Below are 15,935 nucleotides of genomic sequence, written 5' to 3'. Positions count from 1 at the left end.
TTTTTTTTTTTTTTAAGATTTTATTTATTTATTTGACAGAGAGAGAGCGAGAGAGGGAACACAAGCAGGGGGAGTAGGAGAGGGAGAAGCAGGCCTCCCGCGGAGCAGGGAGCCCGATGTGGGACTCGATCCCAGGACCCTGGGATCATGACCTGAGCCGAAGGCAGACGCTTAACGACTGAGCCACCCAGGCGCCCGTTACTGTCTTTGTTTTAAACTCTATTTTGTCTGATTTAAGTATTCCTACTCCAGGTTGTTTTGTTTGTTTGTTTGTTGTTTGTTTGTTTGATTGCTTCCAATTGCATGACATATGTTTTCCATCCCTTAACTTTTAGTCTGTATGTGTCTCTACAACTGAGATGAGTCTCTTATAGATCCCATATAGATTGATCCTGCTTATTTATCCATTCTCTACATTATGTCATTTGATTGCAATATTTAGGCCATTTACATTTAAAGTAATTAATGATAGGTATGTATTTACTGCCATTTTGTTATTTGTTTTGAGGTTGTTTTTGTAGTTCTTCTCTGTTCTTTCTCCGTATCCTCTTCTCTTTCTTCATGATAGATGAGTTTCTATAGTGTTATGTTTGGCTTTCTCTTTCTTTAATTTTGTCTATCCATTACAGGTTTTAGGTTTGTAGTTACCATGAGGTTTTTTTTTTTTTTTTTTAATTTTATTATGTTATGTTAGTCACCATACAATACATCATCAGTTTTTGATGTGGTGATCCACGATCCATTGTTTTCGTATAACACCCAGTGCTCCATGCAGTACGTGCCCTCCTTAATACCCATCACCGGGCTAACCCATCCCCCCTCCCTCCTCCCCTCTAAAACGCTATTTGTTTCTCAGAGTCCATAGTCTCTCATGGTTCATCTCTCCTTCTGATTTCCCCCCCACTTCATTTTTCCCTTCCTTCTCCTAATGTCTTCCATGCTATTCCTTATGTTCCACAAATAAGTGAAACCATATGATAATTGACTTTCTCTGCTTGACTTATTTCACTTAGCATAATCTCCTCCAGTCCCAAAAATCTCAATTCTCTCCACTTCCACCTGAATTATTTCTGGATTCCATATCTCAGGTCATGTATTCTCTCTTCCATCTGAAGATTGAAGGACTCATGCTGCCATGATGCTGACCTCACTCCTCCCAAGAGTGACGATTTTAATCATTCTTTCTGGAATGACATGGGCAGTTGGTCCACTTGATTCAAAAGATTCCTCTCATTTGTGTGGGTAATTCATATCACATCCATACCTTCCTTTCCTATCTATTTCAAAGGAAATATGCCCATAACCCATCCAACAGTAATCCAATGTCATAATACCACGAGCTATATGGAAGAGGGTGATGAGCATGTCAGATAATATATTGGCATATAGTGTACTTAAAATATATACAAAGATCCCAAAGAGTATATTTATGACTTTATTGTTGGGGTGAACCATTTTAAGAAATTTGAAAATTCCTCCACTACTCTTTCCCACATACTGTGTGCAACACAGTGTCATATTCCAAGATACAGTCAGTTTAGATGTTCATATCAGACACTGTCCAGTCAGGAGGCAGAAATCACATCAGTCATTTTAACAGGGAAAATTTGTTCTAAAGAATTATTGACAAGAAAACGGTGTTTAACTAGGAAAGAAGTAAAAGAAAGCTCTAAGGAAACCAGAAGTAGGAGATACAGGAAGCAGACTCTACCTCTAGGGCTGAGGTAAAGCACTCAAAGAAGGAAGACATTTGGGAGAGGACAAGATTGACGTCCTGCTTATTGGAGAAGGTGGGACCGGGGTCTGCAGGAAGGGAAAGAAGTTTACCAACATTCCACAGTCCAAGCCTGCTGGGCAGGAAAACTCCCACTAGAGAACTGGCAAGATCCCTGGGAAGCAGCCCTCTAGAAAACACCCTCTGCAATGCCATACTCATTCACCCAAAGGTGAGAGAAGCTAGGCCTTCTCCAGGCCACTGGCAGTAACATCATAGGATCAAGAAAAAAAGCACCAGAAGAAGAAGAAAGCTTTTTCCTCTGCTATGTCTTGCTGTGTCCCCTCTGGTGCACTGTACTGACAAAGGCTAACAGTGTCCCACATGGCAAAAAAGAAATTTTTATGGGATCCAGCACCAGTATCAACAAGTAGGGTAAATACAGGATAGATTTGAATCTAAAAGGCAATAAGCTGATAATGGACACAGTTCACACCTTTAGTTACTCAGCTTCCATATACACCATTTTACCCACATTGGAAGTTTCATATAACAACACAGCAAATCCACATTTTCACCCATCTACAAAGCTACGCTTACAAGTGAAGAAGTTCTCACTCTTTCCCCAAAATGAAACACACAGGCAGTCCCAGTCATTGAATCCAACACTGTTATACTATTTATTCCTCAAGTTCAGTCAGATTCCCTTTGACTATTCTGTTACTTAGAGACAATTATTTTAAATATCACCACCAGCAACCTGAATAAAATCACATGCATAAGAAGAAGAGACAGGAAGAAAGTAGATAATAAAAACAAATAACACACCTACATGATAAGAAGGAGAAAATATGCAAAGCTCCTATAGTCCTTTTTCTGTTATTGGTTACACGCAGGAACTGGTATCTATGACTTCCACCTTCCACTTCTAATTCTGTCTTCTCATTTCTCCCAGAACCACAGCAGGTCAGGGTTCTCTACCTTGGAAGTGAACACACCTTCATTCCTGAAGGTGTGAGTCCTCAATAGTCTGGCTTCCTTTTGTTTGCTGTAGTTTTCTATCCACCTTTACCATTGGAGTTGGAAGTACTGAGAGGCAGTACATAGATCCTGGAACAGTGCTCATGGTCAAAGATGTCTGCAATTCACTGGGGGTCTAAAACTTCTCTTCTTCATTCACATCTTAATTCTTGTAGCAGTTCTGTTCTCTCCAGCTGGTGTTGGCACACCAGGGAACTCAGACCCACTTCCTTCATTCCCTGAAGTAACTAGCACAAGTTTCACAAGTAACAAATATTTACTAAGATTCAGAAAGATAAGTGTGTTTCACCCATCCCAGCATAGTAAGTATATAAAGTAGAATATTAGACTGCTCACCTCTTAAAGACCCATCAGCCATCATTTCTCCAGAAATTTTTGGATGACCAATGTCTCTGGTCAGAGTGCACATTTCCCAAAATAGAGGTGGTGACCCACCCATAGTCTCTGGGTCCTCTGCACACCTCAAGCTGCATCTAATTTGCAGAGTCATTCAGCCCTCATCTCCTTTATATCCAAACAGTATAAAGACTCCATGAAAAAACAAACACACACACACTAAGAAAACAAAGAAAAAAAGAGACAAACAAAAAAGACTCAACTATAGAGAACAAACTCATGGTTGGTGGGTGAGGGATAGGTGAAATAGGTGAAGGGAATTATGGAGTACACTTATTATGATGAGAACTGACACATGTATAGAATTGTTGAATCACTATATTGTATACCTGAAACTAACCTAATCCTGTATGTAAACTATACTGGAATTTAGAAAATAATTTTTAAAATTTATAAATAAATAAATAAGAAACTCTAGGACACTTTATAAATTCAATTTTCACTGAATTATATAGGGACATTGATAATATAAATGAAATATAAATAATGATAAAAATTTAAAAAAATAATTTTTATTCCCAAAAGAAACATGACTCCCTATATTAAAATTCAGCCTACCCCAAACCAGCTCAAACAAGAGTCAACTTTTATCTTCTGCTACCTGAGCATAAGGCATGAACTAACTATTCTCATAACCACACCAGCAGTCTGCATCCAGAGCAAGAGGGCAAGATACCAGCTCACCCAGGACCAATCTCAACGCTTTTGCTTCAAGGAGTCTGCAGTTTCAAGAACAGCCACCATGAGGAGTCTGGGACTGTGTTGGGGCCCTTATGGGGATATAGCTTTAGGGCTACAAGGGAGTAATGGATATTTGGCTCCTGGGGAGCACCATCAACACCAGAGGCTGGGCTGAACCCCTGCCCTGAGAGGCTCACAGTCTCTTCCAAAGAAGGAGGAAGCACAGGGTCCTCCCCAGACCCATCCACCACAGAGCAGATGGTCAGGGACTCATCTCCTGACCTAAACATGATGTATAGAAACAGACATCAGGGGAGGAAGCTAAAGGGAAGGAGCCATCAGTTATGTTATAGAAGGAGATATCACCTTCGTTGAGGTCCAGGAAAATCCCTACCCTTGTGGGGAAGTTGCCCAAGGATTAGTTGAGTCACAGGGATGGGACAGGCCCTGTATATATTGGCAAATTGTCCACAGCCCAGAACCCCTTTTCTGGGGACTCTTGTACCAGTCCTTCCTCTTCGCATCTCCCCTACAGACCCCCAAAGCCCACTCATTTCTGTCTCCATTCCTGATCTCCACCTACCAGTAACATCACTGTGATGTTTTGAGCTCACAGCCCAGGATGCTGTAAGTTTCTCCTGTATCTTCAAACATGTCCATCCAGATCATACTAGTCTTTTCATCAGAGACAGCAAGGTCGGGATGTGAAGACTCTGGATCCAGAGTGACAGACACTGCAGAGAGAGTTGCCAATCAAGCAAGGCCTTCCCCTGCCCTATAACAAAGCACACAACCACCACCATCACCCAAGACACCTATCTACATGCAGGGAGGGCTAAGCCTTCTGAGATAAGAGTCTTGTGACTCAAGCCCATAGCCCTCCAAACAAGAGAAGGAACTATAAGAGTGATTCGGGAGTTAGATATGTCACAGGACACTTGAGGATCAGACTGGACTCCAAGGACTGAAGGATATCTCTTTAGCATCCAATATCAGTCACACCCACCAATCCCAGCTCGGTGACTTTCACTGCCCCATCCGAGCCCACCACCATTGATGGGGCCAGCATCTGTATCATCACAGCAAGCTGAAGGAGATGTCAGCAGCCATGGGGCAGCAGTAGAAGCACCCAGAAAGAACTCAAAATAACTCACAGGCCTGGAACTTCTCCTTCCGCCAATCTACAAGGGAACCACATTTCCCAAATGTGAACAAAAACTAGAGATTTGAGGAGACTGTACACATCAGTGTCAATATCTAGTCTTCTGAAATACACTGATAAAAGAGTTATAGGGAAATATACATTGGAAACATTCACCTGATGAATTTATATACACACACACACACAAACACAATCACACACACACACAGAGCCATCATGCTGCATGCAGCCTTCCCATGAAAGCCAAGCCATAAAGCTTAACACCACTGAGAGGCTGGATAACAATCTGAAAATAAGACTCTACTCCCAGATTTCACTATCAAGTTATGCTTTCTTAATCCCTAGCCACACATTCATCCTGAAAGCTAGGTTTTCTTGAGAAAGAATTGGGGAGATCAAAATTTCTGAGGCCTCTGGGGCACTTGGGTGGCTCAGTCAGTTAAGCATCTGACTCTGATTTCAGCTCAGGTCATGATCTCAGGGTCATGAGATGGAGCCCTGTGTCCGGCTCTGCACTTTGTGGGGAGTCTGCTTAAGGATTCTCTCTCTCTGTCTCCCTCTGCCCCTCCTCCCACTCATTCTCTCTCTCTAAAATAAATAAATAAATCTTTTTAAAAAATTCCTGAGGCCTCCATTTATTTATATATATAAAAAAATGATTGAACTGAACTTGTAGGTTGACTCAAAGCCATGGTAGAGACAATACAACTTGGCAGAGCTGCACTTGGATGATGACTATCAGCTATGGGTGAGGAGAGCTCAGGATAAGGCACCAGAGAAATCTTGCCCAGTCAAGAGGCAATGGAGAGGTTTCAAGGAAGGGAGAGAAAAGTTCAAAGCAGGAAAGACATACATCCAGTGAGAGGACAGACACTAATGAATTTGCTTCCCTTTTTCATGGGGTATTGGGAGGAATATCATCACTATATGTAAGGGGAAACCCAAAAATATTGGGTCTACTCATCTATTTCTCCCTATAATAACCCACAGAGATCAAAAGCACCAGGAGACACATTATGTGGTAGGTCCCAAATATGACCATGTCCTATGCCCCAGAAAGTATGAAATTGTTATGGCACAGAGAACATTACAGATGTGATTAAGATTAAGCAACTTGAGATGGGGTCAGGATAGGGGGAGACAACAATGCCCTCAAACATCTAGATGGAACCCCAAATGCAAGTATTCTAAGGACCAGATCAGGCTACCCTCTGTAGGCTGAGGCCCTGAAGTGAGCAAGAGGAGAGCACAGGGACCTCCTCCCCCAGTGGCCCAAGGACACATAAACTCCTTCAACCTTCATACATCCTTTTGGGAAGAAGAAAGGAAGCTAAATGATCAAAGCAAAGCTTACATATGTCACAAGACTGTGAAATGTCTGCAGTGGGAGAGCTGTTATCTCCAATAGGGCAGAGACTCCGGAACAAAACTAGAACATTCATAAAAATAAGGAAATGACATTTTCTTGACCATTTGGGATGTAATTTTGTGACCACCATTCCCTCTTATACAGATGTATTCAAATAAAAGGGCTTTTCTGTCTGTGTTGATTTGCTTGATGGAAACAGATCACATAAAATAGGCTGAACCCTGTGACCCTTTGAGAAAAGGAAACTTCAATTTACTTGCTGTTCACCAAGACATTAGTTGACACATTTCTATATAAATACTGACAGATCAGCAAAGAAGAGGAAACAGGAGGAGGAGGAGAAAGGGAGTTGGCATTCCATTCTGAGACTCTACAATGCATCCAGAGCTATGCTATGCACTTCAGTGGTTCAACTACATTCCTCACTTCATTTCCACAGCAGGTCGCATGAATAAGATGAGATCACCTCACACTATGAGCCCATCAGTGTGAAAATATGGATTCTACTGTAAGGGTGTCTGTCCTGACAAAATAAACAGGTATACAAGGTTCACATTATTTTCCCCCCATAGGCTTCTTTTTCTTTCCAAGTTTTCATTTAAATTCCAGTTAGTTACCATACAGTGTAATATTAGTTTCATATGTAGGATTTAGTGACTCATCACTTACATACAACATCCAGTGTTCATCACAAGTGCCCTCCTTAATCCCTGTCACCCATCTAGCCCATCCCCCACCCATGCCCCTCCAGTAATCCTCCATTTCTTCTCTATAGTTAAGAGTCTATTACAAGGTATACTTTAAAACACATGCATTTCTGTTCAAAAGAGAAAGGGGAGATGCTAAAAGAAGAATATTTGATCCCCATTTTTAATAAATAAATCCCAAGAATCGGTGAGGCTCTCTAAAGGGGTTTCCTCATACATCTGGCCCCCCGGCCTCCTTCACCCATGGCTCCCCCTTCTCTGCTGTCACAGTCATTATCCCTGATTATGAACACAAACAGCCAAACACAAAAGAGCACATGTTACACAGGTTCAAAGGGCTCAGATCTTAACCCACCCCATTGCTAAATGGATAAACTGGATCCATTGCTAAATGGATGCTCTGGATAAACTTTCATTGCATTAGGATCCCCTGGATCACACTCTTGCCCCAATTCTACTGGAAGGTTGAGACGGTTTCATTATCAGAGGCAAACTCAATTAGATGATTACTTCAAAACAGCTTAAAATAAATATAAGTCTTTTTAGAAATGTCTCAGGCGTCAGGAGTTTATTACTTTTTGTACATCCAAATACTTTGCATACCCTCTGTGTACTTCCCACTGTAACCACTGTGACTGTGATTTCTGGTCTCTCTTCCACCGCTCTGAGCCCCCCAAAATCTCTCCAAGAGGAACCACAGGCTCTCTACTTTCCTTCTCATCTCCTCCTCTCTTCCCCAGCCAGCTTTTCCTTCCCTGATTTGCTCCCCACCTTTCTGTGGTAAACAATTTTCACTCCTCTAGATTTGTCCTTTTGCAAACTTCACACATTGCCCCAAATAAACCCAAACAGGGTGGAGCCCATCAGACAAATACACAATTCTCCTAAAAGGAATGGTAATGCTTGGGAAAAATTATTAGTTGCTGTTTTTTGAAATATATACATATCATATATCATAATGTTATATATTAAACATATACTATATATTACGGTGTAATATAATATATATGTTATTCCTCCTGTTACACAAACATATATACAAGATTTTGTATATAATGAGGGTGGCTCACAGACCCCACCCCTAAGAATCCATAACTATCCTGGCTCTCAGATTCAGAACACCTGCTCTAAAGCATTTAATTCCTCAGCAACTAAGGACGTTTAAAGGGAGAAACCCAGCTTGGCCAGGGAGTCAGAGCATGAGGAAGTGAAATGAAGAACAACATACCAGAGGACCAGCAAGAAACAGGAAAACCAAACTTGGATCCATAAAAAGTAGGAAGTCCTGGGTAAAATGGATTCATAACCAAGAATCCACTTAGGAAGATCTAAGTACTAAGCAGTCAAACATGATTTCTGAAATCTTCTAGACACAGAAATTTCTAATCTATACAATCACTACCCTTTTCCAGACTCTCCTTATAGATGACCTCTCTATTGACATTGAACAAACTAAAATAATCGGTTGAATATGTGTGCTCACAGCGTGTTGCTAACCCTAACAGCCACCTGAAGTAGAGGATGGTCAGAATGGAGGCAGATCTGTGTTCCCAAAGACAGACCCTGCAGTCTTCCGGAGGGAGAAGACAGAAGTGACAAGGAGAGCATGGACAACAACCCCATCCTGGTGTAGGGTCCGTGACATAGAAGGGGGCAGTTGAGCCAGGGAGGTAAGGTAACAGGAAACTGAGTCACTTACCTGCATACAGCTGTGCCGTCCTCTGTGCTGAAAGGCAACACACCCTGGTGAGACCTCAGTTGGAACAAGCCTGCTCAGCATTGATCTACTGACCCTTGCCTGTCCTCTGGGCTACAGGTGACACTAGTTGCAGAGTGGGGAGAGGCTGGAGAGGAGATGACCTCGGGCCACGTGCTGACAGCAGGGTGTTGTGGGAAATTCCCTGGACCACATGTCAGGAAGTCGGCATTGCAGGCTGAGTTCCACCCCCGCCCACAGCTGTTTTGTGTCCTTTGTCAAGTCATTTAGCTGTCACTTGCCTCAAAACCTCAAAAATTCTTATTCTACCTGCACTGGATTTTGCACCTATTAATTGAAAATTATACAATGTTTGAAAATATTTTAGGGAATAAAATATATGTTATTCCATAATTGTAAAAAAAAAAATCATTACTACATTCAGTGATTTCGATGACAGAGACATTTGAGAAATAACGCAAAATGGAGGATGATTTCAGGACAGGGATGTGAAGTGAGCTCTGGGGTAAAGGTGACCAATCCTTCTCAGATAACACATCGCTATTTTGGGGCACTGACAGTTCATCCCACCACATTCCCACACATGGTCTGTCCAGTCCTCTACCCATCACTTTGTGATCACAACTTCCAGGAACTGGAGAGAACACACTCTCCCTGAATGGTGTTATGTGGTCAGGATCACTCCTTTGCTTAATGAACCCCATTTATTTCTATAGCTTCTTTAACAAAATCTCAGAGCAGCTGGCTTTTGGATTCCAGGCACTAACAGAACTAGTTACATTAAAGGCTAAAAAGCAAGCAATATAGTGGGTGGGTCAGCATTAGAATAAAGCCATGATGCACAACAGACTCCAGGGACCACCATCACCCCCAGGTTCCCAAGCACTGGGTGGGAACAACAGCCCAGATGGGGAAAGGCCATGGAGCAGGGTTCAGCCTCCCACCAGCTTCCACTTCTGCCCCAGGGAAGGGTCCACATGTCTCTTCCTGAAACAATGAGAGGGGACACCTTGGCTTATTTAGGACAGGAGCCCCCCAGAACATCAGGAAAGTCACTCACCAGCCAGGTAAGCAGATTTCCTCCGGTCTGAAAGGCAACACAGGAAACAGGTGGGCTGAGAACTGGAACGTCTCCAACAAAGGGGACGCAGAAAGTTCTGGAGAAAGAACAGAACTTACCAAGATCTGCTTGGAATTCATCTGAAAGAGAGTGAAAAATAAGCATGAACTCCCATCACTAAGAAAGAAAGACTGCACTTGGTAAACCCACAAAAGGACCTCTCTTTATCCTAGAAGAAGATCTAACTCCAGATCCCTCAAGCCTCTACAGCTCCAACTGTCCTCTCTGGAACTACTTGGTCACCTTCCCAGGCCAAGGGCCCCCCTGTCCACTTTTCCTCCACACCAGCTTCCACACTCATAGGCCTTGCCCCTGTCCTGCCTTACCTCTGGCATTCAGCACCTTCTCTTTTGTGTGCTAGTCCTTTTCCTTGTCCCTCTGCAGTTTCTCCTGTTCCTGCATCTCCTGCCACTTTGCAGTATGTTCTCTCTTAGTGTAGTAGGCAGCCCCAAGGATTAAGAGCATCAGCAAAGTCAGGATCACCATGAAAGCTGGCTTCCAAGGAGAGGCCCTAGGAAAGAAGGTCTCTGTGCCCGGCCAGAGACCCTGTTAGGGGCACAGACTAGGACATACCAGCCAAGCACACCCAGGAACACCTGCCCCTTCCTCCCAGAAAGAGCACCGACTTGAGATGAAAAAAGCCATTGCCTTTCCTTGGCCCAGGATGGAGTTGAGGATGGAGCAGATCACATTCCCTGAAGAGCTGTCCCTCACCACCAGAGCAGCCTCCACACTGAACAGCCCCCCACTGTCTTGGGCATGGTCCTCACAGAATGCCAGGAACTTCTCCCCTCAGAGAGCTCTCCACTATACCTGAGCCTTTGGGAAACACCCCAAGGCCATGCATACCACTCGGACCCTATCTTCCTCGGGTCTTTGGATGTACAGTTGAGGGGCAGAGCCCACACCTGGAAGAGAGAAGCTGGAGAATCCAGGGATCCCAGCAGAGTCTTCCTGTGCACAACTCCAGGAGCAGCATTGCATTCTGGGCCTCTTTGAGGAGTGGCCTCTACAGGGAGCAAAGCTGTGGCCCTGCCTCAGGGCACAGGAGGAAGGAGCATGGCGACCTGTAGCAGGCACAGAGGGTGGGGCTCTTCTCCCCAAACATGAGCGTGGGAAGTCAAGTGCCCAGAGTGACAGAAGGAGGAATTTGGTCTCAGGATCCATCCTTCTCTGCTCCTCTCACCTCACACACTCTCCAGGGCATCGGCTTGCACACACACTGACACTTGGTACATCACTTCCACCTTCAACAACCCTACCAACTTCCTGCACTCCCTCCCTAATACCCACATTCCTGGGGTTAGCTCTGCCAGGATTCCTCACAGATGCTTCAAACTCAAATCCAGAACTGATTCATATTTGGCTCCATCTGTGATAGGCTGATGATGGGAAATATCCTAATCCTTCAGCCTTCGTTACATACAGCTCATCCTCTGCCAGATATTTTTAAGTGCCTATACATTCTGCTTCTGACAGTTCAGGGAATGAGTCTCTAGCATTGCTTGTGCCATTGCCTCGCCCTCTGCCACGGGAGGGACATGCTCAGGCTCGCGCAGCCTTTCCAGCTGCAGCTGTCCCAGACCAGCCAACAGCCAGATGAACAACAGCTCTGTGAGCAAACCCAGCCAAGGTCCACTGTCAGAACAAATAAAAATTAAAGGTAAGAACTCATTGTCCCTATTGAACATAAGGGATGAGAGTCCCCCTCCCTCCTTTTCTTGCAGCATTTACTTGAGGAAACTTGTGATGGTGGGTGCTTTCTGCCCTTTTTGAAATGTAAAAACTAGATAGGTCTTTTGCCAGCTTTGTGATCCAGGAATGTTTTTCTCAAGGACCTGGGAGCCCTCTCTTTAAACTGTTCACACCAAGGAGGACAGCACCTCTCTCTTCCCCTTCCTGTGCCAGGGTAGGAGCCTAACCTCAGTGGGCACCAGCATCCACGTGTAAAATCACCCCCATCATAAAGATGGGAGAACTTGGTTTTATTCCAGATAAAGCCAATTAGCTAACATAATGGTCACCCTGATTGCCAAGTAAACACAGGGTGAACTGTTTGTGACAAATGGTGCTGTCAAGTCTGCTTACTTGAGAGCTAGTAACTGTCTATCCTGAGAACATGTATGTAATGAGTTGTGTCTGCATGGCTATGGAAAAGAGTGAGATTTATTTGGCTTTGACTCTCTTGATAGAATCTCTGGGATGCACATCACATTGCAGTTAACGCTAATAAATAATAAAAATTATTTCTTTCCCTACTGTCTTTGTGGAGAAGATTTCTGGTTTGGGAGATTTTATGTTTAATGATATTTCCCCAAAATGACCAAAGATGTATGAGTAAGCCCAGTTAAGATTAGAGAAACACAGCCCACATGAACCAAACTCCCTAAATAACCAAATTAAATAAATGGCTATATGCCACTAAGATTTCTGTGGCTGTGTGTTACACAGCAACCTGACAACAATTGGCAAATAACACATAATTATCAAGATTTCTACTACTATTAAACAAATGGCCAAAGAGAAACCCCGGGATTCTCTGTAGTCCCCTCTTCCACCTCTAAACTCTGTCGCCCAAATCTACACACTCAGCCGAGTCTACTTTCCAAACCTCTCCGAAGCCAGATGCCTCTTCTTCCACCCAACTGCCCCACATGAAGTCAGACAGCCAACCTTCCTCTGTGTAACTACGTCCGTGCCTCCAGTCTCCTCTTCTTCCAACCACATCCCTCATGCTGTTAAAGCAAATCCAAAACCCCTGCACGGTTCTGTTTAAAATTTCCTTAGGTCTGCATCCAAACTCCATTACACAGCATACAAAGACTTCTCTACACTGACATCTGCCTCCACCCCCCACAAAATCCCTGTCCACTTCCTCCCCAAATTCCATACCTGCGCCCCACAGGGCACACACATTCCAGCCTCTGGACTATTTGGTTAACTGTCATAACCACAGTAACCATGCTCTCTGTGCCCCTGATGGTCCAGTCCATCAACCAGCAGGACTATTTGGAACACTATGTGCTTCACTCAAGTACCTGTTCAAGTGTACATGAAACACAGACCGCTGGGCTCCACCCCCAGAGTATCTGGTTCAGTAGGTCTGGGGTGGGTCCAAGAATGTGCATTTCTAAGGAGGTAGCGTTATGCTGATACTGATGTTCCAGGGACCACACTCTGACATCCATAGCTCTAACCTGCCTCCTCTTAGGACAGGACTGAAAACTGACCAAACAGCACACCTGTGGCCTAGGTGGGACCTCTCTGTTCATTGGGCCACACCCAGGAACTTCCCTACACCCAGGCCTAAGTTTATTTTTTCTGCCCCTAAGTTTATTATATCTTAATGCTCTGCTGAATTCCATGTGCACAAAAAACTAGAGCCCACAGCTACTTCCATTAAAATCTGCCCCTATTCTATAGGTCACAGGCATCAAATCAGTACTAGTTACAAAAGAAGGTTCACCCCACCACCACCCCCGACAGCCCTTGGCCTTCTGAGGACTGGTGGACAAGCCACGAAACAATTCTTCTGCAGGACTGGCCCTGCTGGACCTTTGAAGAGCAACTTCTTACCTCCTGTGCTACTCAAATTTGGCTGAGTCACTATCTGTCTCACCTGGGGGATGACAGGGACTAGTCTCCCTGTGACTATTCTCTCCCAAATCCATCTGTGTCACCCTTTTAACCTGTAAGCAAAACCATGTCCTTACTCAGCTCAAACCCTTGCAATGGCTCCGCAGTTCCCCACGTGGCCTGCAATCCCAAGAGGAAGACCTCCCAGAGCTGTCTGACCCTCAACTCCTGCTTCTCTCCCTCTCGCTCACTCTGCTCCAGCAAACACTTGCCTCCTCTGCTCCTTGACCATCCAAGCACACTGTCAGCTTTGCTCTGGCTGTTCACTGCTGTGGAGATGCTCTTTCCATGGGGATCCTCACAGGCTGGTACCCTACCTCCTTCATCCCCATCTCACTGCCTATTTGGCCACCTTATGGAGCACTGCTGCCTGCCCACAGCCCTCCTGCACCCCTGACTGCCCCGCCTGCTCTACTTCCTTGTCCCATGCTCTCCGTTCCTCTAACAGACAGATTACATGGCATTATGGTTTGCTGTCTCCTGCCAGAATGTAAGCTCTGTGAAGATAGGGATTCTGTCTGCTTTGTACATAGAGTAGCACTAACACATACTCCATACCCTGTAAATAGCTGTGGATGCATTGAATTAGTTAGAGAATAACTGCTTAGATACCAATAAAGCCAGGAAACAAGAAATGGGGGCAAATTTATTTTCACACTTTTCATTATTAAATTCACATTTTTTTATTTTATAAGACATAGACTCCTCATTAGACACATGGTCCCATGTCCTTGTTTACAGTTTGGGGACTCTTCTTAAAAGTTTAGATACAACTAGCAGTTGGAGGATCACGAAGATCTTTCTAGAGCCAGGGCCTCCACCAATAGCCATCCGTCCTGAAGGAGACACCAGCAGAACTCCCAGGGACTCTCACCCACCCCAAGGAGACACAGGAAGGGGGAGGGGACACACTCACCTGCAGACCCCCCAGCAGGCAGCTGGAACAAGAAAAGCAGGGAGGGGAGATGGGAGAGCAAAGAGCCCCTGCAGCAATCCTCCATTTCCTCAGAGCTGGGGAGACACAGGGCAGGAGGCAGGTGAACACCTCCAGAGAGGAGGCAGGGCCAGCCCACAGCTCTGGGCCTCAGAGCAGACAGCAGGGCTCAGGGCTGGCAACGGTCCCCAGCAGGAGCACAGCCTTTCCTACTGCTCATCATGCTGGTGGGGACCCCCACAACCTTAACACCAAGAAATCCCTCCCAGACCTTTGGAAACTTTCCCAGCCTGCTCTGCCCACAGGACCAGACCTTTCCGCCTCAGCACAGGGGCCTCCTCCATGTCTGCATCATTCACAGGCCACCACAGGGACACAGGGCCCACACTCAGGTCCCTCCCCATGAAGGACACACCAGCTCCTGCGTTCTGTTCTTCTGCTGCCCCCTAATTATGACCAGAGAATCACTGAGAAGCATGAGTCAGACTGTGTCCTCCTCAAGGACACTGTGGCTCCCACCACACGCACCCTGTCCTCCGGTCCTTTGCTGGGTGAGTTCACCTAATTTCACCCCTGCCTCCCCCGCAACACTTTCCTGCTCAGGACTAAGGACCTGGCCTCGCTCCCAGCAGAGCCTCTCTCAGCCTGTGTTCACTTTTGATTGTTCTGAATCATCTGCTACGTTTGTTTTAATGAAACAAGGACTGACCCATTGGTGCATGGGAGTGATTGGTTTCTGCCCAGATGTCTGGTCAGACATATTAAAACTCTGGGCAAACCCAGGACATTGGATATACCTGAACATATCCCATGCTGTCATCCCCAAATGTACATTTCTGCCAATATCCACTTAGAGTCAGGAATATGGGGAAAATCCATCTTTTTTTTAATTTTTTTAAATTTTATTATGTTATGTTAGTCACCATACAATACATCATTAGTTTTTGATGTGGTGATCCACGATCCATTGTTTTCGTATAATACCCAGTGCTCCATGCAGTACGTGCCCTCCTTAATACCCATCACCGGGCTAACCAATCCTCCCTCCCCCCTCCCTTCTAAAACCCTGTTTGTTTCTCAGAGTCCATAGTCTCTCATGGTTCATCTCTCCCTCTGATCCCCCCCCTTCATTCTTCCCTTCCTTCTCCTAATGTCCTCCATGCTATTCCTTATGTTCCACAAATAAGTGAAACCATATGATAATTGACTTTCTCTGCTTGACTTATTTCATTTAGCATAATCTCCTCCAGTCCTTTCCATGTTGATGCAAAAGTTGGGTATTCATCCTCTCTGATGGCTGAGTAATATTTCATTGTATATATGAACCACATCTTCTTTATCCATTCATCTGTTGAAGGGCATCTCGGCTCTTTCCACAGTCTGGCTATTGTGGACATTGCTGTTATGAACATTGGGGTGCATATGGCCCTTCTTTTCACTACATCTGTGTCTTTGGGG

General features: G+C 44.7%; 1 protein-coding gene across 1 annotated transcript in view; it reads right to left on the bottom strand.

Annotated features, from left to right (window-relative positions):
• LOC116628248 (butyrophilin-like protein 1) overlaps positions 1-12,641 on the bottom strand; it is a 77,663-nt gene extending 65,022 nt beyond the window's left edge. The window contains exons 1-2 of the mRNA XM_032398465.1: positions 12,519-12,641; positions 9,848-9,987 (exon numbers count right to left, since the gene is read on the bottom strand). Of these exons, the coding sequence (XP_032254356.1) occupies positions 9,848-9,987; positions 12,519-12,641 (263 nt within the window). The remainder of the gene's footprint in view (positions 1-9,847; positions 9,988-12,518) is intronic.
• Positions 12,642-15,935: the final 3,294 nt, after the last annotated feature.

Source organism: Phoca vitulina, unplaced genomic scaffold, assembly GCF_004348235.1.
Source record: "Phoca vitulina isolate PV1807 unplaced genomic scaffold, GSC_HSeal_1.0 scaffold116, whole genome shotgun sequence".
Taxonomy (NCBI): domain Eukaryota; kingdom Metazoa; phylum Chordata; class Mammalia; order Carnivora; family Phocidae; genus Phoca; species Phoca vitulina.
This window is presented reverse-complemented; position numbering and strand designations above follow the sequence as displayed.